The sequence below is a fragment of the Hypomesus transpacificus genome, chromosome 19 (assembly GCF_021917145.1).
Source record: "Hypomesus transpacificus isolate Combined female chromosome 19, fHypTra1, whole genome shotgun sequence".
NCBI classification, from domain to species: Eukaryota; Metazoa; Chordata; class Actinopteri; order Osmeriformes; family Osmeridae; genus Hypomesus; species Hypomesus transpacificus.
Window position 1 is genome coordinate 4012059 of NC_061078.1, and position 22207 is coordinate 4034265.

Sequence of the window (22207 nt, forward strand, 5' to 3'; positions counted from 1 at the left end):
TGGCTGACCATGGAAGGTCACATTAATTGATAAGAAAAAAAAATGACTGAAGGTATTCAGGGACATGACTGACTTATCTCAATGTCAATGAAGGCAAGGTTGTCACAAACTTGTTTGTGTTGCTCTTTGATTTGTTTGTGTCAAAAGAGTCAGTGACCTTGCATTGTTGACTGCTTCAATCAAGAAACTGGACGTTAATTACCTTTCTCAGTGGAGTGTACTTGGGACAAAACAGAACACAGATGATAACAATTAAGTCAGTCATTTGTATTTGCTCTGAAACTCGGACATGCCATTTCCTTCAATTAATTCAATCAGTGATGCATTAAATTAGTTTTTCTCTAGAATGATAATCAAGCGTTTTTGTCAGGAAATCAATCAATCAACAAATATCAAGGCCACTGAAGCATGGTTCACAATAAAGCAATAATGTGAAACAAACGAAAGGCTGATGATGCATTCCCCTTAATGGACTGGAGCTGTACGAGTTTGCTCTTATAACATTACATTTACATTACATTTATTCATTTAGCAGACGCTTTTGTCCAAAGCGACTTCCAAGAGAGAGCTTCACAAAGTGCATAGGTCACTGATAATAACAACAAGATAGCCCCACAGCATTGCGGGTAGTCAAAAACAAGAAGTACATATTGTGGACAACCAAAAAATAGAGCTAAAGGGAAGAAACCATAAGAGCATGTAGTTAAACAAGTTAAAATAACATTATTCCATATGACTAATACAAATTAAACTAACATAATTAAATAACTGAGCCAGTGGAAGCCATTTGGTTTCAGTATATCTATTTAAAAAAACTCGTATGATATAATATTCAACATAGTTTATAACCTGGAAATATTATCTCGATCCTAGTTTATAACCCTGAAACGAAGCTTATCGATAGACCTATTAGTGCTTTAAAACAAGACTTGAAAAGTTAAAGAATCATACTCCAATTGGAACCGTAGGAAACGCCCATCATCATCAAGTTAGATTGAATCCTGGTGGTTCGGCATTTGTTGTTCGTAAGAGATTACTTACTAGCTAGCCTAGCAAGCTACTAGCAATCTTCGGTAGATTCTATCTAAACAGCTGACGGATATTCAAAGAATGTCGGTGTCCCTGTAACCATATCTGTTGTTTCTGACAGTGTCTATACCTAACTGATTAATCATTTCTTATCAATTTGGGCTGCAGACATCTAGTCTTAACAGCTCATCAAAAAAATAAGACCTGATTTTATTTCCTGGCCGCTGCGCTGTCAAAGAAGGTAAGTTTACAGCCAGCTAGCTAACGTTAGCATAATTTAGCTTACTAGGAATGCAATGTTTTGCCACACGACAGCTGTCTTTTTCTCTCAGCAATGTTTTAGTTGTCAGGCAGGGTGTTACATTAACTTTTGTCCTAGGTACAAAGCTATACTAACGTTGGTGAGCTACTAACGTCAAGCTACCTAAGCTAACTAGTGTATATAGCTTGATAGCTAACTTGCGCTAACTGCAGTCGTCAACACAACAGACTGGGGGTGCTAGCTAATGTCAACGTTGTTTTGCTTGTCAGATAGGCTAGCTAGCTTGTGTTACCTTGAAGCTTGCGGACTATTGCATTGCAGTATACTTTGTCTGTGCCTAAGATGGCAAGAGTCAATTTAATTTTAAATTCCACGCAATGTCTTTTTTGGTTTGTGCTGTTGTAATGCTACTCACTGAGGTAGTCTTCGATTATCTGGCTGAGAAATTCCATACCATGGCCATAGTTTCAAGGTTGCCATCAGGGCTCAAGTTTTATCAAAAGTTTGGCGTGTGAAATGGTTGAAATGCGTCTCACGGCGATCAGGTGAGACTTGAGGCCTAGGCCTAGTACTGTAGTTGCAAACCTTTCCAAACTAGCTAATGATTTTATGGCGTACTGTACTGTAACTGGCAGATTGGCAGTTTTACATCAGAATCTGCACATGATGAAACGGTAGACAAGCTAACAGCCAGCTGTCCGTCAGCCTTAGATTACTCATTGTTTGTGTGTGTGTGTTTCACTTATCCAATCATTTGTTTCCCAATCTAACCAGCAGAAACGACAACGGATGGCAGAGGCAACACTTTTCGTGGGCCCGACATAGACGGACACCAATTTGGACTTTGATGAGTAATGAACCTAAATCCATTTTGGAGCATGTCTACCAATCCCGGTCGTAAGGTAAAATGACACCTGTCACCTCATTCCATGAGTGGCTTTGTTACAACCCATTTTCACTGCTTGTTTGGAATGAGTTACAAAACCTCAGTGTGGATTGATGGATGTATATGGCTGTTTTAAACCTATCATCTGTCTTAAGTTTCCTAGGATTCTTGGAGGACTGGAATTGTACTGATGTGTAGCCTTAACATTAAGGGGGTGGTGTGATTTCATGACCTCTTTGGGCTTTTTCAACCAATCATAGCCAGTGACGACTAGTCTTTTAATCATCCTGATGAGAGTTATGGTTTAGTATACACTAAGTTTAGGAGATCACAGGGGGGAGTCAGACATGTGACTGTGAGATGATCACATGCAGAACTGGTGTAGAAGCAGCTTGTGGCATGTTCCTATCAGGAACGGCCACCAGCTATGGACCTGTTAGCAACCATGCATGCTAGATCCCAATAGATTGGATGATTTGGCCTTAAAGGGTTGGTTGAGTATCGGTCTGTGCTGTGTTTACTATAACTAATCACTTTGCTATTCTTCATCTAACTGACAAAGCCTACCTGTACAGAACTGAACTGTCTGACCTCCTCTGTCTTGCTACTGAACGTTACATAAACAGGAGCTGACTGGCTAACCTTGTACTTAAATGGCCTGTCAATTATTAGGCCTGTTAAGGTTGTGAAGATTGCTTATTCCATGCTAGTAAGGTACTACCTGCCTATATGGCTGTAACCACATTCCTGGTATTTTCCACTACTCAAAAGGTGTCACAAAAAAATGTTTAAGCGGTGCAACGGCTCTGCAATTAGCATGGGTGTGAGTACTCCCTGCCCAGTTCTCCAAGAAGAGCTACTGTATGCTCATTGTACCCAGTAACTGCAAAGCATAGTGGTACATGTTTTGCTTTAAGGTCTTGCATTCCTGCCGTAGTTGCATTAGACATATGGGGACATGCTTAGTAGTCCTGTGATGCATTTCTGGCTTATATTCTGCTGTGAACCATCCCAACCTGCTTTGCAGGGGCCGGCGAATAGGATGTGAAGTGTATTTTAGTGCTGGCTGTCCCAGGCAAGATCCAACGTCTGTGAAGGGAGGAAAGAGATCCCAGACGGTTACTGAAACCTGAGAAGTCGCAGCATATGGGCGTTGCCTCGGACAGTTTCTGCTGTCATACTAATGGTGTCTTATAACAAGGATCTGAATGTGGATCAGGGGTTGAGCATTACTAGGTTTCTTTTTGCACAGCCTACCTGGTTATCCAATGAGGTTCTAAGGCATCTGCAGCTACCAGCTCGGATGTAATGGTTGAATTGTTCCTCCCCCCCCAAAATCAGCTATGTTTCAGGTTTGTGTTGGACTGGCTGATGCCAAATAACAGACTGTCTGTTGCTCCGTGTGTGACTGTTCAGAGATCTGATAGCGAGGAGCAGAGTGGTCAGGGCGAGCAGAGAGCCAGCCCCGCCCGGCCGCCCTTTGGAAAGAAGCAGCTGCCCTCCATCCCGAAGAACGCGGTCCCCATCACCAAGCCAGCCTCCCCTGCCGCCTCAGTCCAGGCAGCCAACGGCACACACGCCTCCTATGGCCCCTTCTACCTGGAGTACTCGCTGCTGGCTGAGTTGTAAGTACAGCCCCCCCCCCCCCCCCCCCCAATCAGAATGGGTGCATGACCCACATTTTCCACAATCAATGTGACTTTGCCCATGTGTTTGTCTGTGGTTTGCAGCACGCTAGTGATCAAGCAGAAACTCCCAGGAATCTATGTACAGCCATCGTACAAATCAGCACTGAGTAAGAACCTCCTCTCCTATGTAGGCCTATACATGAGACGGAAAATGGCTAATGTCCCATAGGAATGGAAGAATAAAAGGAAAGCGTTCAGATTCATTGTTCCTCTTCCTTGTCTCCAGTGTGGTTTGGGGTCATATTCATCAGACATGGCTTGTACCAGGACGGTGTCTTCAAATTCACTGTGTACATCCCAGACAACTACCCTGACGGGGAGTGTCCTGTGAGTATGCTTTTACTCAGTTACAGTATGTTTATCAATGGAGCTGAATGTGTCAGCTCAGTGGGAGGAACAATTGACATGCAGAGCAGAAGGCTGCAGGTCCAAATCACCATCTGGACATCGCTTTGAAATTTAAATACAAATCTAAAATCCGCTAAATGAATACGTTATTAGATAAACATTATGAACACTATATAAACACACTAGGTCTCTATTTTGTTGTCGGTTTTTTAAGGAGGTCATGCATTGAGGGGGAAACCGGACCATGGAGTTGTTGTTGTTGTCAGAGAACCTCTATATGTTTAGAATGCTGATGACTTATTTCTGTATTTCAGAGAGTTGTCTTCGACATCCCAGTGTTCCACCCCCTAGTGGACCCAGTGTCAGGAGAGCTCGATGTCAGGAGAGCCTTCAACAAGTGGAGGTCAGGCCCATATGGTTTCTACATTTGACACTTGGAATGCTTTGGAATGTGTTGTGAATGAAGGCAATTGAGAGATTTTCCATCAGTGAAGATGTTTCCTCCATCCCAGCACATAGCCCCCAGTGCATAGCTCATCAGAATCAGAGAGGGTTTTAATCGCCATGAAAGTTTGCACAGACAAGGAATTTACTTTGGCAGGAAGGTGCATACATTAAACATATAGGAATCTTAAAACTTAAATACGTGGTCTAACTACTAAAGGTTCAAAGTCTAACTAATACTAATGGGATTTGTAATTAAAAAAAAAAAATTTGTATCAAATAAAAGATAAAGTTGCCATAATTTACAATATAAAAATGCAAATGGTACAAAAGATACAAGTAGTGCAATGTGGCAAGGTGTCATTGTGCCATTTGTTATACGCTGTCCATGAGAAATGTCTGCTCTGACCGTATCTTGACACAGCATCACATTGACCCTGTACTGAAGTGCAAGCAGGCATGCAGAGAGACGTGAGTGGTACAGTGTCTCTCCCTGAGAGGTGTGGCTGTATGAGTCATGAGTTATGACTGTCATGTATATCTCACAAAGGCCCAGTGTTTACTGTGGCTCCCACTTTGCTCTGCCGTGCTCCTGGCCTGTTTGCTCAGCTGGACACAGCCCCTGGGCGCTCCCTAGGAGCTAGGGTGCCTCTGGCCCACATCAACTTTGCACATGGAAATACCTGTAGTTTCTCACCAAGTGCTGTAGCACACGTGGGACAGTAGTTCTGCACTTGTTCTACAGTTCTACATTGCTGTTGTTTTGAAGGGATCATCTTTTTGAATTTCCTGTATTTCAAAAACAATTGTTGTCCTTATCAAAACATTTTTGTTGAATTTATATCTCCGTCTTCCTGTAGACGCAATCACAACCACATCTGGCAAGTCCTGATGTACGCACGCACAGTATTCTACAAGATCAGCACCCTGGAGCCACTTAACCCAGAGGCCGCTGTGCTGTGAGTCCCTGGCTGTTCATATTTGACCCTACTGTACCATAGCACCCCCTTTGTGCCCAGGTGCTGAACTCGGGTTGTTTATTAACACTCTTGAATGTGTTCTTAGGTATGACAAAGATGTGCAGCTGTTCAAAAGCAAGGTGGTAGACAGTGTGAAACTATGCAACAGTCACCTCTTCGACCAGCCGAAGATTGACGATCCGTATGCAATAAGGTTGTTGAATGTTCCCCGTGCCTTACATGACACTGACCACAGAGCACTGGAAATGCATAACCCTGTAAACATAAGTGTGATGACAATAAGAAACTAGTGAAATTGTTAAAAAAAAGGTGTTGGTGTGATGGTCTGTTTTCTTTTGTGTTGTTTTTCCCAGCTTCTCACCATGGAACCCAGCTGTCCATGACGAGGCAAAGGACCGGATGTTCACACACAAAGTGAGCATACAAAACAGGCGCAGCAAGTAAAAGCCCCAACACCCTTTTAAACCTGGACCTGTGGGAGTCCTTCCTAGACTAGGTGTCAGTTTCCCTTCTGGCTCCCAGAAGGGTTGGCATGAGCCAGCAAGGTTTTGATTGGTTGGGATTTGTGAGCTGTTTCCATGGTGCCAGCCAGTGTGTAATGTGTCTTTGTTGTCCCTAGAGACGGCCTGAAGATCACCACAAGGGCCTGCAGGTGTCAGGACTGTCCTGGGTGAAGCCAGGAACCACACAGCCCTTCAGCAAAGATGACAACCCACCCCTAAGCTGAGCATGCAGTCCTGCCAAAGAGCCACTAGAGGGAGGCGCAGAGCAGAATACCATGCCACAGAATGCACCTCAGCTGATCATGCTAATTGGCGCTCTGAACCAGTTGGATGGACTCCATTTTTAAGTCAACACTTGCTCAGCTTTAAAAGCATTGTAGGCATCTGCTCAGATGGCTTCAGAACTAAAGAGTATTTATCTGTAAATGTAAAGCAACTACGACAACTGGATGTCTAGTAACACTATAGGCTGCAATGCAATCAAAGAGCTTTTTGATTTCTTTAGATCCTCGCACATGCATTGGGGTTGGTTATGATACCCTTTCAATGATGGTTGAATAAGAGCCAGAGAATAAGCATCTTCATCGATTAGAGTTGGGCTGTAATGTCTGTATGGCCACAATTTTGTCTGTAGATTGATGACCACTTGTTAGTGTGTTTAGGACTGGTTATTAATGGGACATTGGAATGTTTTTGGAGTCCAGAGGTTGGGTGCAAAAGTTATAATTTCTTGTTTGACCACATTTACGCGTTGTCAAATTTAATTAGATTCAATTTTTATGTTTTTACTTATTTGGTTATCTAAATTGTTCTATTAACTGTGTAAACGCTTGTCTTATAGTTCATAATATATATATGAGGCTGAGCAGGAATTTACGGTTTTAATTTAATTAAATAATCTCTTGTACTTTACTCATTTAATTTTTTAAAAATATTTTAAGCCTACACTTAATCAGTTTATTGGTGTGATCTGTAAATAATGGATGCTGTGGAAATAGCTGACCTCGACAGGAATAATTTTCTTGCTGAAGCTTGTCGGCTCTATACGCTGTGAATTCGGTAAACGTATATATTTTTTTTCTACTTCACGTTGCCCTGTAGACTTTTGAACATGTGTTGGCCTACTTATTTCACCCCCCTAAAATCGAACAGTCGTCATCAGTGTCTCAACGGCAGTGCTGTATTGGCAATGCGTGTTTAAAGGCTTTTCTGTCTGAAGACGAATAAACAGATTTATGCATATCCTTATGGTCTTTCGTGTGCTTCATGTTAACAATTGAAGTTCTGGTTGACATTTGAGGTTTACACTAAGTTATTTACTTCATAATGTGCCAAATGTCGGTTGTAAACTATATTTATGAAAGTGTAGCCTACCTTAAAAAGGACCATACCGATTATTTGACGAGGAAGGCGTCATTATAAGCTAATATTTTCGTCTGTACTTCAACACAAGTTCCATTACGTAAAGTATTTGAATGGCTCCATGTATTTTGTACCAGATGTTCTTCGTAGAAACGACCAAGGTTCCACGTCAATACTAGTCTGAATGGAATGTGATGATAGTCCACCAGAGAGCGCCACACACTGACAGCTGAAAGTAGTTCTCCCACTATCTCCCTCTCCTGTCAACACAGTATCCTGAGACTCAAAGACTACAGTCATAGAAGTAAAACCTCCGCGGATTGGCTTTAGCCCTTGCGCAGCCATCTTGTGTGTCCTGACGTTAAGACTACAGTTCTTTGCTATCTATAGACGTAATGTTTCATGGGTAATGTTTTGAGGAAATATCAGTAAAATACATTTTATCTATAAGGAACCGGCTCGGAAATTGTCTCGACACAATGAAACTTGGGCAAATTCTCAGCTGTCCAATCAGAAAGCAAGTAACTGATATGCAAATTGAGTCTTATCGTCGTCACGTCAGCTTCGGTAGAGCCGCTGTGGTCGCCAGCAGCGGTGCAACTACATACAACTTCGCCGATATAAATCTCTCTTTATTATCTAAACTTTTCCCTCATTACATATTGGTCTAATATGGTAAGTACTTATCATTCTTTAGACAACTAATTCAACATTTTGCTTCCGAGGAGTAAGCCTAGCTGTCATTTTATGGGTATAGAGACACTGAGCTCGGTCTGGCAGCCCAGCTGGTCACTACTGTGGCTGTGTGGGATTCCCAGTCGGACTCAGGCAAGTAGGCTACAAGCTAAGCGCTGTTATTGAAAGAACACTAAAACACATGGCTCGGTTGGGTGTGTACCTTTTTTAATGTATGCACTTTATGTATCTTTCCCGTTGAGGTTTAATAAAGTTGAAATTATTTTAACAAGTACAAGGGTTTCGCTTTGTCGTTGTGGTGGTCGCGAATTGACAGCGACATGCTGTTTAGATGTTGCTGTGTGAGCGTGGCAAGCATCGTTATCTTTTCTTAACGCTAATTGTGCCGTTAAATTTGATTACGTGACACGTCGATAAAACGAAACTTCGTCTATAGACAGTGTCTTTTTTTGATGGTTAATTTCTCGTCAATGGCTACCCAAGCCCATCCACCTCTGCCCTCCATATTCAACCAAGGCGTCACGACACCATTCAAGGGGCTTGGAAAGTAGTGATGTGGGAACACGTGTGCGATTCATGTCTTAAGCGGAACATTCTAGTAATAAATATTTTCCATGTTTTAGCCAGTTTCAAGACGGACAAAGTTGAGGTTGACCGTTTCTCCTTCATCTTGCCACCTCTTAAAACGACTTCCTTGGGTAACACCAGTGGCGCTGGATTATCGCCTTCGGAGGTCAGGAGGAGCAGCAAGGCCGCACATTGCAACGAGATAGATGTCCAGGACAAGATAAACACTAGTGAGGATGCTGCTGAACTCAGAAGACTTATCTTGTCCAACGTCCCAGTTAGTTAGTTTTGATGCATGTAAAAGTAATATACACAATTATATCAGTGTGTTTCACCCGTTTAGTTTCACTTGTCTTGTTATTGATCGAAACACAACTTAATCTAGTTCGTCAGCGTCAATTTGCAAGCAAGAAAGTAGCGCGTGGATATAGCAATTTGTATGCAAAATTATGATTCCTCAAGGATGCATTTACTTTATCATTAACGCGTTGAGATCAGCACAGCTGAACTAAATTTAGAAAGTTAGCGTGTGATGCTAGTTGGGTTTTATAAATTGTGTGTTTAACGTGTGTGTCTGTCCCGTTACGATTGCTCTTATCTCAGATTTTTGTTCATGGATAATAGATCAATCATCTGGACAACGCCTTTATATTTGTGTACATACTGTGGTGTTGAAGAAGCAAGGGTATAAAGATCCATTTGTGGCCGTGTAAAGTCTTAGCTCATGATAAACAAAGAAGCTCGCTTGGGTAAGCAGGAAACCACAGAGACGAGGCTAATGCACGAGAGTTAGGATGGGACCTGTTGCATGTACTCTAAACTGTACGTTTTCGAGGTTTTCCAGGAGTAGCATGATTTTTATAGTCTGAATTATTTCGGTTATTTAAAAAACTGTCTGAAAATATAATCCTTATTCATGGTTAAGTAAATTGTGGTGTGTTTTGCACTAGTCCTAATCATAGCTTTCATCCCAATCCATGATGAGGTAGGCTAAAGTTTGAGGGACATTATGAGGGCCATAATGGCTGTATCATGCTGTAAACTAGGGAGTTTGTTTTCATTTGGCGTTGCCATTCAACTCAATGGTCCAAGGCAAAACTGGGGAACATGCATGTGTTACTGTGCCAAAAACCACTTATCTCTGTCTTCAGCAAGAGGTTAGGTCAGTGTCACAAGAGATACTCCTGGTTCCAAATAATCACCCAATAGCAGAACTAGGAATTAGCAAAATAGCAAAGAAATTGGCACTTGTATCCCCCACGAGCCCCATCCTCCTTTTTAGAAATCTTCTTACACTCCTCTTAAATTGAGGTAACCAAGTCAAATGGGGACAACCTCTCTAGTCAGTCAGAATACAAAATATGACAAAGCAGCAATTATTCTTAGCTGTGAGTACAGTGCTGATAACCTGTACCGTATCGCCTGACCATTTCGCAAATGTTGTGTAATCTCAGTCTGGGCGTTCTCGTCGGGCGCAGACCAAATGCTTGTCAACATAATTGGATGGATGCAACCTACCAGAGCAACAAAACAGCATGTTGGTTGTTTACAAAAATGCCTCAAGAATCGCTTTTATGTACAGTTATTGTATTATACCCGCCCCGTGTCAGATATACGGTTGTGATTGGCCCAACACTTTCCTTGCCGGAGGAAAATCTATTAGAATGGGAGGGTGTCCAGATATGCCAGAGCATATAAAGCATGAGCTCACAGATTTTTCTGGTTCCCCGGGCTAGGCCACCTGTAGCATGAGGTCTCGTCACTGATATGTCGAGTGTGTGTTTGTAGTGAGTCAGCAGCTCTCAGCATGTCGTGACTGACCGGGGTGTTCTGTCATCTACTGGTTTGTGGTTTAAGGCTGCCTGGCTCGGTGCCTGTTAAAGTGGCATCAGCTGTCTGCACCTCCCACACAGGATGCAAGAGCAGGCAGCTTCACACGACTGGGAGGATCAGTGGGCTCCAACAGAGGGAGGAGGCACCTGGCTGGTGGCTGGCAGTTGGCTTTGTTCAGCTGCTGCTTCAGCACCACACATGTAGACAAGCTACCTGCTGCCAGAAATAATTGATGGTGCCAATTATCCCATTTCAGACTGACCTAACTGGCCATTACCAGGCTTTTCTGGAAGGTTCTGGTGCATCGAGACATTTGTTTGTTGTAGGTTGGGGTTATCAATTGCACAGTCATCCATCGGTACCTTTTTTAGAATACAAATGAAAAAAGTTCCGGAACTGTTTATACACATGTGAGCACAAAAAAGAAACTCCATTTGAATAAATGACCCAGAAATATCCACAATTATGAAGCAGCTCAGTGTTTTCACTCTTCTCAAATCTAATTGAATGTTCCCCTTTCCCCCCAAAAAACAGGACCCTGTGTGATGGACTACCTGTAGCTCAGCAGCCTGTGTCGCTCCTCAGCACTAGCTAGGACCAAGCAGCAGTCTGAAGCAGGGGAGACAGGCACGTGTTCCACGACAGATCCCATCATGGACTTCTTTGATGACCCCAGCCTGTTTGTGGGAGGGCTGGAGGGGTTGGCTGAGGAGGGCTTCCCTCCAGGACCCTCGTTGGTGGATGAGCTGAACCTCAGCGCTGGCTTCGAACCGCTGCAGGTCGAGACTCTGGTCCCCGGGAAGCACCCCGGTATGCTCCCACCAACCCCTTCCACAGCCAACCCGCAGGCCATGCCCTATGGGCATCAGATAACTCACTATACTGCTATTAAGACACAGAACCCTATGGCAATGCCTTTTCCTGGATCAGAGGGCCCAGTCGGAGGTGGTGGCATGATAGCCCAACAACATACTCAATACCATAGTGCCCCCATGAGCCAAGCTCCCCAGTCCAATGGGCTGTTCTCCAACAGCAGCCCCATGTGGGGCAACCAGGACCAGAATGGGAATCTTTACCACTCACATGCCCAGCAACAACAACAGCAACAATTGCATCATCATCATCAACAGCAGCAGCAACTGCAAAGCCAGCAGCATCACCTAAGACAGACACAGCAACACCACCCATGTCAACAAGTACCACCGCCGCATCACCAACAAATGCAACAAAGGCATCCACTACTCCTAAGCCAGCACCAGCAGCATTCTCTACCACAACACCACAACTTCCCCTTTCACCAGGGAAGCCTCACCCAAAGCCAGCAGTCGGTTCACCACAACCAGTTAACTATTGGGGGAGCTCATTTCCACCCCAGGCCTGTGACTAACACTGGATCTTTGCCCAAATCCTATGTGGACACCCCCAATGCCTCTCTGGCCGGGGCTCCTCTACAGCAGCAGGGTGGATATCAAATGGCCCCGGGGGCTCAGGCCTTCCCTGGGTCAGGACAGGAGGACGCCAGCCTGTCTTTCTCCATGCAGTCCTCCTCCATGGGTCACACCCTGCCATCCTGCTCGGTCAGCTCAGCCACTGCCTACCCTTCGTCTCAGTACTCCTCTTTCCCAGGACAAGCCAACATGCCCAACCTGAGCCAGACTTTGTCTTCAGCCCCGGTGTCCATGACCACTGCCACCACAGCCCCTCACCCTTCCTCAGTGCCTGAGCTCTCCGCTGCTGGGTGTGAGTTTTCCACAGCTCCCGGTATGGGCCAGCCTCAGGTCTCTGTCAACCAGGCTGAAGAGTGTCCCTTCCGGGGCATGCGCTGCACCAGACAGACCCATAGAAACTACGACTCCTCTGAGATGTTCGGGCAAGCTATGAGCTGCTACCCCAGCGTAGCCAGCCAGCTGCCCCTGGAGCAGGCCCAGAGCTGTGGCTCCGCTGGGGCTCCAGCTACCACCAGTAATGGCTATCAGTCCCTGGAGGACAACCTTCTTCCCGTGGAGGCCCGAGGAGGGGGCTTTGAGGGCCTGGAGGCCCCTGATCTGCTGGCTGACGAGCTTCTGCCCCAGCTGGAAGCGGCCCTCAGCCAGCAGGATGGCTCCAACTGCTCCTGGACCAACGGGAGCCCGGGCGGGGACGACGACATGGAGGACAGGAACTCCCCAGCTATGGACCCCTATGAAGAAGAGCAGGTAAGTCAATCACGGCACACATTTGAATGAGATGTACTATGATATTATTCTGGCCTCCCACAAGTGAACTGGGGCAAAAGTCAGGCTAATTCAGTTGTTGAAGAGTGCCTCTTCAGGTCTGTCACCCTGGCAGAGAGATGTAAACACATTCCAATATAGGAAGGATGAAGGGGAAATAATTTATTTCTGCTAGCAGTATTTAAGATAAGAATATATAGTATTCACACATAATCTTTGTATTTAACTATGCTACATGTTAGTCCTGTTCAGTAGGATCAAATCAATCCCTTCCATTTCAATTCCAATTCCATTTGACTCCCTTTTCAAATCAACATTTGCATAGGAAAGAGGAATTAGCATCTGAAATGGAATTAGCAGTTGAAATGCATTTGGCAGATTAAGAGAAATTAGTGTTTTCTGTACTGTGTAGCCCAGGGCAGCAAGCCTTCCGCAGACTTGGTGTGGGAGAGAGGAGAGCGAGCTTGAGAGCTTTGACATGCTGTCCTGCATATCGTCTGGCAGCCACCAGCCACCCATGTAATGTTTAACCAGCCCAGAAAGAGCACAAGCAGGTCTGTTGGAAACCAGCAATCAGAGGTGGAGAGTGGACAGGAGTGAAGCGGGGTGGGGATGGTGGGGGTGGTGGGGGTGGTGGGGGTGGGGAGCCTCCTGTAAATGCTAATGATCCATCCAGCCTAGCCTCCCAGTGCTCAGACAGCAGGTAGGGCCTGATTAAGAGTGGCAGCAGTGTCTCCAGGACTTACTGTAAGCATACTTAGGGCTATATCAAGATGTGGGTCAGGCCAGCCTAAAGGCACTTGCGCACTGCATGGCTGGAGAGTGGGGATGGTTGCTGCTGTTGTGGTTGCTATCGCAGATTTGTGTGCGTGCGTGCGTGTGAGTACCAGTCAGTGAAAGGGAGCGTAGAAGGATAGCGAGGGGGAGGAGGGAGAGAGAGAGAGGGGGGGGGGAGAGAGAGATAGGGTGGAAGAACTGGAGAGTGAGTGCATTAGCTGGCTCTGACAGGCTGGAGGCGGTTTGAGGAGCTGAGCTGACCAGTAGCGTAGCAGCGTCTGCAGACCTCCCTGGCCCCCCCAGTGACGTATACCAGAGCCTCAGAAGCCTTGACCACCATCCAGCCTGTCAGTCCTCCTGCTCCAGGGCCCACTGCTCACACAGGAGTCTCTGTGCTGGTCAACACACACACACGCGCGCGCACACACACACACTGCTAGCAACAACTAACAAGGCCCACCGAGATCAGTATTGAGTACCCCCTACCTGCTCAGTGTTGTGCTCTAATGACACACAGGCTGGAACATCCTGTCTCTACAGCACACCACCGTGTAGGGTTTTTGGGTTGTTGTCGCTTTTATTTATTTGCCAAGCCACACCCACTACAGAATGATGCAATCGGAAGGATCCCACTTGCCTATCCCCAGATGTTTGTAATTGAAACGGAGGAACGCTGAACACGAACGGTTGAACAAACGCCCCCCCCCACCCCCACCCCTTGTCTGTGTCAACATCCTGCCTTGTGTTGATGCTCATGGGCAGACCACACTATTCATGTGCACTGGTGTGTGAAGAGCTGACAGCCAGTGTGCTTGCTGAGCAGACAGGGCCACATCATTGGACACTGCCCGCTCCCACTCCCCTGCAGTGCATGGGGCTAATTAGGACTTCCGACTGTTAACGACGGGTGGATTGCCAGACGCCGATTCTCAAAGCCTCACGATCAATATTGTTTTGCTGTGGTCCTCATATCCAGGGACAAGAAGATCGCAATTTGCGGTACACCTACAGTGTTGCTAGGTGCTTACAGCCAAGTTTAGTTCCACAGTATGACATTCCCATTTATCTTTTCAGTCATACTCAGTACTTTTATACTGAAATCTCCATTTCAACGAGGCCTAGCCTATATTGAAATGCCTTTTTCTACCAATGATGTCATATATTACAATGTTGTTCTTACTCCTTGCACACTGTCGCAAAGATGGAGTGAGTGATGTGTGTTGTGGAGCATTAGAGATGGCCTGTCCAGTCCAAGCCCCGTACCCACAATGCTTTGCTGTGACACAGGCTGCTACCGTTCACACTTGCAGACAGGCTGACTTCTCTCAACAGAGACGCTTTGTTCAGAATTGTGAAGCCAAGCGATTCTTAACACTTGGGGACAGCATAACTGAAAACACTGCTTTGTTAAAACATTTTAAATTCCCACCAAATAATCTAGCATTTTAAATAAATGTGAACCCCATATTATATATGATGCCCAGCCTACTTTTAACCCATTTCCAAGATGCATCTGAAATAGTAGGCCTTTTTGTCGACTAACACTTTGCATGAGGAGCAGTCTGTTTGACCAGGCCTACTATAAACTACATTAATTAATACGAAAGAGCCATCATAATATCATGGGCTCTTGGCACCATGTGCTGCCACAGACTGTCTAGACTCGCACCAGGATTGGAGGAACACGTGATCATGTGATGCAGACGAAGCCCAGACGCTGATGGCTAAATAAGCTGATGTGCTGTACTGCAGGTGCCTCCTGTCTGTATTGCTGGTTTAGTCTAGAACTCCCCCATCTTCTTCTCCCCTTCCCTCTCTACCGCTCCGCTGGTGGGGCGAGGGGTGCATGTTTGTGAAGCCCGGGGTGTCTGGGGGCCCCCACTGAATTGCTGTCTTTGTTGCTTCCTGACCTTCCCCAGCGAGGTTTATATAACTCTCAGCCAAGCCGTGCCGCAGCCAGCCCTGAAACCTGACACCATGTCACTCTGCTGTGGGGGAGGGCCCCCCCCTCCCCACCGCTGGGAAACCTGCCCTCTGTGTGGCCGCAAGATGATAGGCTGTCTCTCACACTCGCACACCCTCCCTCTCGCTCTCGCTCTCTCTCTCTCTCTCTCTCTGTCGCTCGCTCTCTCTCTCTCTCGCTCTCTCGTGTGCTCCCAGCCTGTATCCGGCCTCATCTGCCTGTCAGTGTTGGAGGCTTGCCAGAAGGGGGCGGGGACAGCGCGGGTCAGAGGTGAAGAGGAAGCTTTTTAAAGCAGTCTTGGTTGCTGGCGGAAGGGGAGGGCTGCAGAAAGGAGGGGGGGGGGGGGTGTAAGAGAGGGAGGGGTGAGTTGTACTTGGATTTAGACAGTGAGGAGCATGTGGGAACCCTTCCAGCCCAAACTGCACAGTAGGTATGAACAAAAAGCATTATTTTTCTTCTGCTTTCCCCCCCCTTCTCTATCTTTCTCCTTCGCTCTGTCTTTGTCTTGTCCGTTCTCAAGGGATCAAGTTGCTGTGACTTCTTTGGCCGAAGGTTGGTGGGGGGGGGGTGCTTCTGGGAGTGTGTGTCCGCAGGCCTGTCGAGCGGTCAACGCAAGGTTTTGTGTGACTGGAATGCGAGGCTTTACGCTTGTGACTCGGCGTGACCTCCTGGAGCCCCTGTCAAGTGAACCTCTTGCAGACAAGAGCAAACTCAGCCGCTGGCCGGCTGAAGACCGTGTCTCTGGGGACAGTGGAGTGTGAATATTTAATACAGGGCTGTCAATGAAAGGTTCCGTGCCTGCTCAGAATAATCCTGGGATGTAAAAGAGGCGGAGGAAAAAAAATGACATTGTGCTTGCTTCATTTGTTTATACTTGATACAGCGGTTATTGTGCTTCAGTTTTCAAATTAGTTGGTTAGTGTTCAGTGTTTTCTTTGTCCGTAAAATGGCAGTTAGGCGATCGCGTGAGTTACTGATTTGTGTAAGTCGCTATGTGGCCGAGGAAACAGGTTTCTCAGGTAATTCGGTTGTAGTTGGGGATCGTTACCAACTTTACTGGTTTCCATGGCAGCCAGTAAGGCGAGAGTTTGTGGAGAGTTTGTTTTACAAAGATATAACTTCATGTCACAATATTTAGTAGTATATAAAGTTTTATATACTTTATATAAATATAAAGTATATAAAGTTTGTGGAAAAAAAGGACAAACCTCAATAAATAAACCAGGAAAAAAGTTCAGTTGGAAACTTTGCAGTACCTGTTATACCAAATTTACCATTACTGTGAAATGATCTTCCAGCAAATCAACTGAAGTTAATGTTTTAACATCCTAAAGGACTTGCAGTACAGAAGGAAACGTGCTAATTGCTTTCCCAGAAATGATTTCCTAATTTCAGTCAGCTGATGGTTGACATTACTCTACACTGCTCGGCATTAGAAGATTGTAACAGCTCGTTGCGAGTGCACCAGGGCTACCTGACGCAATATTACCTTTATTTTGGCCATCACCTTGACTGTCTCTTGGATGAGAGACTGCATGTGTCTTTCATGCTGTCCTCGTGTAGCCTGAGGTGACTTGCTCCCATGCATAGCCAGTGGAGGAAAGGTGGGGGTGGTGGGGCTTAGCGATGGAGAGCGGAGAGACATCAAAGTTCTATGCAATTTATCGTGACAACCAATCAGGAGAATGAATATTGGCTTCCCAATTTCTACAACAATGTTCTTGTGCTCCCACTCTCAGCAAGCAAACACTCACCGCCAAGCATTACATTATTATGACATAGGCCTAATTATCATATGTTATTAATTGTTATAATTATGTGAATAATATATCTATTAGTCCGTCACATCGCATGTTGTCAGGATTGCCCATGCCTAGCCTCAGTGTAGCCTAATTATTTGAACAAATTCCTAAATGTCTTGTTACCATTTCCACTACATCACAAATAACAGTGGTCGATGCAAACATGGTCGCTCCATACATCCTACCCCGTCTTCCTCCTTCAACACACAGCTTCTCAGCATGCGTGACGAGAATGTCGCCTGCTAAACGGAAACACATTCAAATGCGTTGTTTTTTTTTTTTATCGAGCTATTGTCTCCTGTCAGCCCGTGCTCGCCTCGAGCTGAGGGAAACAGACGGCCGCCTCTTGTTCCTGGGACAAGCGCATGTTCACATTCCGGTGCAGGTCTCTCCCTCTCTCTCTCCGCGCTGCTGCTGGACGTGGGCGTCCTCTTGTGACCCTGTCATTTCCCTGTCACCACCCCCCACGACTCCCAACGCTCCCACAGATCCTGTCTCGGAGCTGCTTACGTGGCTGTGCCGCTGATGTGTGACACAGCCGGCGTGACGCAGCCGTCATCCAAGCAGGCCAGCTACCGGCTGACTGCATATCTCAACAACGGTTGGCAAACGAAAGTTATGGGATGGCATGTCTTATATATATTTTTTTGGGGGGGGTTTGACCTCGACACCTAACGCAAAGTTGTCTAGACTTCATAGTATGGGAAGACTTCCTAGATGTTCTCAGGGTCCTCAAATAGAATGGACCATGATCTACCATGCAAGTAGAACCACAGTAACTCTTGTTACTTGTCACTAATTGTTTGCCGGTGTGCCGTCACAATATGATTTATGTTCCGACATTCCGTCCATCCATCGTCAGTGTGGGATGTTGTAAATCGATTGTCAAATCAATTCTAAGCTATCAAATGCTCGTACAGTCTCTAACCAAGATGTGTCTACATCCACAATGGTCTCTTCCCCACAGCTATGTAGCACAGCTCCTTGTGGGTGTGTGCGTCACGTTGTCTGGTGAGCCCAGCTAAGTAGTACTGATGGAGGCCAATTTCTGACTGTCCTCAGCCTCCCTTCCTGCTCCTGTTTACAATGAGCATGCCTACTGTTTGTTTTTGTGTGTGTGTGTGTGTGTAGTGGCTCAGCCCCCTCCTCCCCCCCCCTCTGTGCCCTCCAGAGCCTTCTCACAGGCACCTGTCTCCTGTTCTGGAGGAAGTGGAAATTAGAGCAGAAAAACCCCTGACTTCAACGCCCCCCCCCCCCCCCAGGCTATCCAGCCTGCTCTGCACTTTCTCTCATTGTTGCTTTTCTCTTTCTCTTTTCTTCTCCCCTCTCTCACACACCCCTGTGTGGGGTGGATCTGTGTGCCTGTGCATGCTCTCTTTTTTGTTGTTGCAATGCTTCAATAATGAAGGAGCTGTAAAGGTCTGGCAGAAAACCCCCTGCTGCTCCCCCCCCCCCCTCTCCCTGGTGGCTTACGCTGCAGCCCGACAGGAACCCCCCCCCCCCTCCCCCAGGGTCTGACTGCACGTAGAAAATGGCGTCATCCTTGTGGCTCACCCGTACAGTTCATCCTCTGTGCAGCAGTTTGGCTCGACACCACCGCCTTGTCTCGGTTGTGACATGCTATCTCTGTCCTTATTTCAGCACAATCTGTCACAACACGAGAGAGGCCCACCGCTGGAAGCCAGACTCAAATGAACCTGTCGGTCTGGCTGAGCAATGATGTGGCTGTGCTCCACTCTTACAGTCAGCCTGTGACTGTGGAGGAGGAGTCATCCTTATAGATGGATGGGCTCCCCTCTTCTGTCTCTCTTATACACACACACACACACACACACATACACACTCTCCCACACACCCTGCTGCCTTGGCAGGCTCTTGAAATGCTCTCTTAAATCTACATGAGTGACTACCCTTTCTCTGAACACCGTCTTAAAATGGGACGGCCCAAAGGAAAGGTACTGTTGGACCCACCTCCCCTTTGCTCATTGGCCATTGATTCAGATTGACACAGAGCCAGGCCTATACCCTGCTAAGGACGACATTCCTTAGTAGCCTAACCTCTGAAGCTAGGCCAGGCCTATATACTGCAGTGTCTAATGGGATAATGAGTATCCTCAGCTAGCCAGACCTGCTACTTCAGACCACACAGCCCACAGCGACATGCGCTCCCAGGCAGCACAGAGCAAGGCCTTGCACATTAGGCCACAGAGCGTTACTCAGGGTTTCTCATGTACGTACCAGCCTCCTCCTCCAGTTTATTTGCCCTCTGACCTCTTGGTGTTTTGTTTTTTTGCATAGCGGGGCTGAATCTCTTTAAACCCAACAACTGAAAATCCTCTCCAATGACCACAGACTGATCTCTTCCCTCTCCGCCACCCCCCTGCTGTCCAATGGGTTCTCTGACATGACCAGACGCAAAGCACCCTCATTTCCCTCTCGGTCATAACCATAACCCCTCTTCTCTGCCCCCACTGAAATGGAAATGGCCCGCGATGCTTCTCTTCATTAAATGGAGTCAATTAGCAGAATGACTAATGGCGAGCTGTTATTAAACATGCGTCACAGGAAAATATATTTTGAGGTGTGTTGGGGGCCCCCCCTGCAGTGAAGACACATTTAGTGTCGCAGCCACAGCTATCCTTCTAGCTCCAACATGCTAATGGTTGCATTGGAGAGGAATTAACCTGCCAAGCTGTGTGCTCTGGCCCCGGGCCGGAGAGCTTTCTAGCTGATTACTATAAATATCTCCAGACAGAGATGCGCACACACACGCACATGCAGTGCTAGCACCCTCCTGTGTACGTGTGTGGAGGGTTCTAGACCACGCCCCCCCCCCCCCCCCCCCCCCCCCCCCCCCCCCTCCTGCCCTGTGTGGTTGTCAGCAGCACGTGACAACATCTTGTCAGAGTTTGATCTTTTCCTTTGTTTAGCGACACAGCCCGGAACTCCCCCCAGAACCTGTGTCATCTCCCTCCGCCCTTCCCCTAGCTCTCCTCCCCGTGACACGGCCCAGCCTACAAGAGGACATGCTGGCTAGACCTGTACTCTGTGTCCCGCAGAGACAGCGGTGGAGTGCGTCCGCGGGGTCAGAGCGGTGCTGGGGGCAGCGTCGTAGTACTGGGGCTCTCACCAGAGCGAGTCACACCTCTGGTTACCCCCCCCCCCTCCTGTGAAGCATCATTACTGCCTGATGCTCTTTTTAATGGGTTCAGGAAGCATTGCTGTGCATCATGTCCCCTTTCATTTATCAGTCTCCCCCCTCCCCCCACACCCCACCCTCCCCCCTTACTGCCGGGGGCCTAATTAGCGGGGCCTAATCTTTTTTTCCCCCCGGCTTGACAGCATAATCTATATTCCATTATCCAGGCCATAGGTTTGGGCTCTGGTTATGGTTGGGAGGGTGAGTGGTACACTGTTTTTTCGCACACCGGGCCGTATCGCACTACCATTATTGGCAGTGGCACACTTTCCAAAATAATTTTGAAGGAAGAAAAGGTGTGAAGGGGTTTAGTCCCTCGCCACATCTGAACTGCCTGAGAAAAGAAAGTCCCAACGTGCGTCAGGGTGCTGCTGTTTGAGAGTACGACTACACCACTGACTTTGTGCTTTGTAGTCATTGACTGTTCTTTGGGGGGGCGTCTAGCATTGCTCGCTGGCTCTGTTTGCTCACAAGGTACACCGTGTTCACATCCTCGCTCCCTGACTCGTGCTTCAAACTGAAAAGCTGGAATTGCTACACTTTTTGCCCGGTGTCGATGCTGGAGCAAGACGCCAGTGGGCTACGGACCTTGATGAACCGGTGCTGTTTAAAAAGCGCCCTCCAGCTGGGCGGCTGCCTGTGTGGTGTCTGCCTGTGCGCTCCACATCTCCCTAATGGTGCGTTAGTCGCCAGTCTCTCAGACTCGAGGTGGCAGATATGAGAGTGGCACACTAATACAGTGATGTGATGAGGTAATAATGGAGTACTCAGAGACTGCCACCTGTGCCTCGGTCTCTGTGCGCCTCTGTCTCTCGCCCATTCTCCCTCTCTTTCATTCTCTCTCACGCGCTCCCTTTCTCACTCACGCATTTGCTCGCATGTTCGCTCCCCCCCCCCCCCCCCCCCCCCCTTAGCGGGGGAGACCACTCCCCCTCTCACAGATCTGCTCAGCCCAATTTGCATTTTAACTGTTGGGTTGCCAAGGAGTCACGGCTCGCCGGGCCATGTGACCACTCAAGCGTGTGTGTGCGCTGACTATCCCCCTGTTGTCTCGCTGGCTTTCACGCACACACACACACACACATCTCCTTCCCACGGAAACAATACCAGAGGCACACGCATCTAAAGAGCCTTTCTGTGTCTGGTTCTATGTGGGTGGGATGGAAGCTCCTCTGTACCTGTCCTTCTTGTCAGGCTCTGTCACTCTTTCTCTCACTGAATAGGCTGTGTCCCATTATGGAGAGGCTACAGCCCCTTTTGAAAGGATGAAAGGATGACGGTCGCATCGTGGCCCGTCACGGCCAGGTCGCGCTGTCCTAGTTTCGGTATTTGTACATCCAGCCTCCTAAAACATGTCGATGGAACTGAGAATCGCTGTGATTGGATGATTCCCTGCAACGATGAGCTTATTTTATTTTTTTGCGACGCCGGTGCTGGCGTCGTAGCACGTCGTGCTTCGCGTAAGGAGCTGTGTGAGGCCTGGTGTATTAGCATGTGTCCTCCTGGTATGTGTCATGTTCATACTACAGGGAGCCAGCCGGTGCATGCTGGGTTGTTTAGTTCCCTGCCCTTGCTCTCTCTCAACCCCCTCCACGCCCCCTTCTACTCCCCTCCCCTAAACACACACACACACACTCTCACACACACACACACAC

At 47.2% G+C, this 22207-nt stretch overlaps 2 protein-coding genes across 10 annotated transcripts in view; both read left to right on the plus strand.

Annotated features, from left to right (window-relative positions):
- The first annotated feature begins 1002 nt into the window (after positions 1-1002).
- LOC124482162 (akt interacting protein) lies at positions 1003-7382 on the plus strand. Of its 3 annotated transcripts, none has more exons than XM_047042551.1 (10): positions 1003-1270; positions 2066-2193; positions 3594-3802; positions 3908-3972; positions 4092-4192; positions 4528-4616; positions 5518-5616; positions 5723-5830; positions 5991-6051; positions 6257-7382. In XM_047042551.1, the coding sequence occupies exons 2-10, from the start codon at positions 2146-2148 to the stop codon at positions 6362-6364; spliced, it is 888 nt and encodes a 295-aa protein (XP_046898507.1). In that variant the 5' UTR covers positions 1003-1270; positions 2066-2145; the 3' UTR covers positions 6365-7382. The 3 variants fall into 3 exon arrangements, with proteins under 3 accessions (XP_046898507.1, XP_046898508.1, XP_046898509.1); XM_047042552.1 differs by having other exon boundaries at positions 2069-2193; XM_047042553.1 differs by lacking the exon at positions 1003-1270 and adding an exon at positions 1739-1836 and having other exon boundaries at positions 2069-2193.
- Positions 7383-8045: 663 nt separating this feature from the next.
- chd9 (chromodomain helicase DNA binding protein 9) overlaps positions 8046-22207 on the plus strand; it is a 52943-nt gene continuing 38781 nt past the window's right edge. For 4 of the 7 annotated variants that reach the window (XM_047041687.1, XM_047041689.1, XM_047041690.1 and 1 more), the window contains exons 1-2: positions 8046-8177; positions 11133-12793. In XM_047041687.1, the coding sequence (XP_046897643.1) occupies positions 11252-12793 (1542 nt within the window). In that variant the 5' untranslated portion in view covers positions 8046-8177; positions 11133-11251. Of the gene's footprint in view, positions 8178-8821; positions 8996-11132; positions 12794-15876; positions 15982-22207 lie in introns of those variants that run through there. The other 3 variants (XM_047041688.1, XM_047041693.1, XM_047041695.1) reach the window with 3 other exon arrangements.

Bases quoted from the DNA above. Each gene is read 5' to 3' on its own strand.
- LOC124482162 (XM_047042551.1), top strand. From the start codon at position 2,146: ATGAACCTAAATCCATTTTGGAGCATGTCTACCAATCCCGGTCGTAAG. The intron at 3,803-3,907 runs GTAAGTACAGCC...TGTGGTTTGCAG, and splicing joins TACTCGCTGCTGGCTGAGTT to CACGCTAGTGATCAAGCAGA. The intron at 5,617-5,722 runs GTGAGTCCCTGG...ATGTGTTCTTAG, and splicing joins AACCCAGAGGCCGCTGTGCT to GTATGACAAAGATGTGCAGC.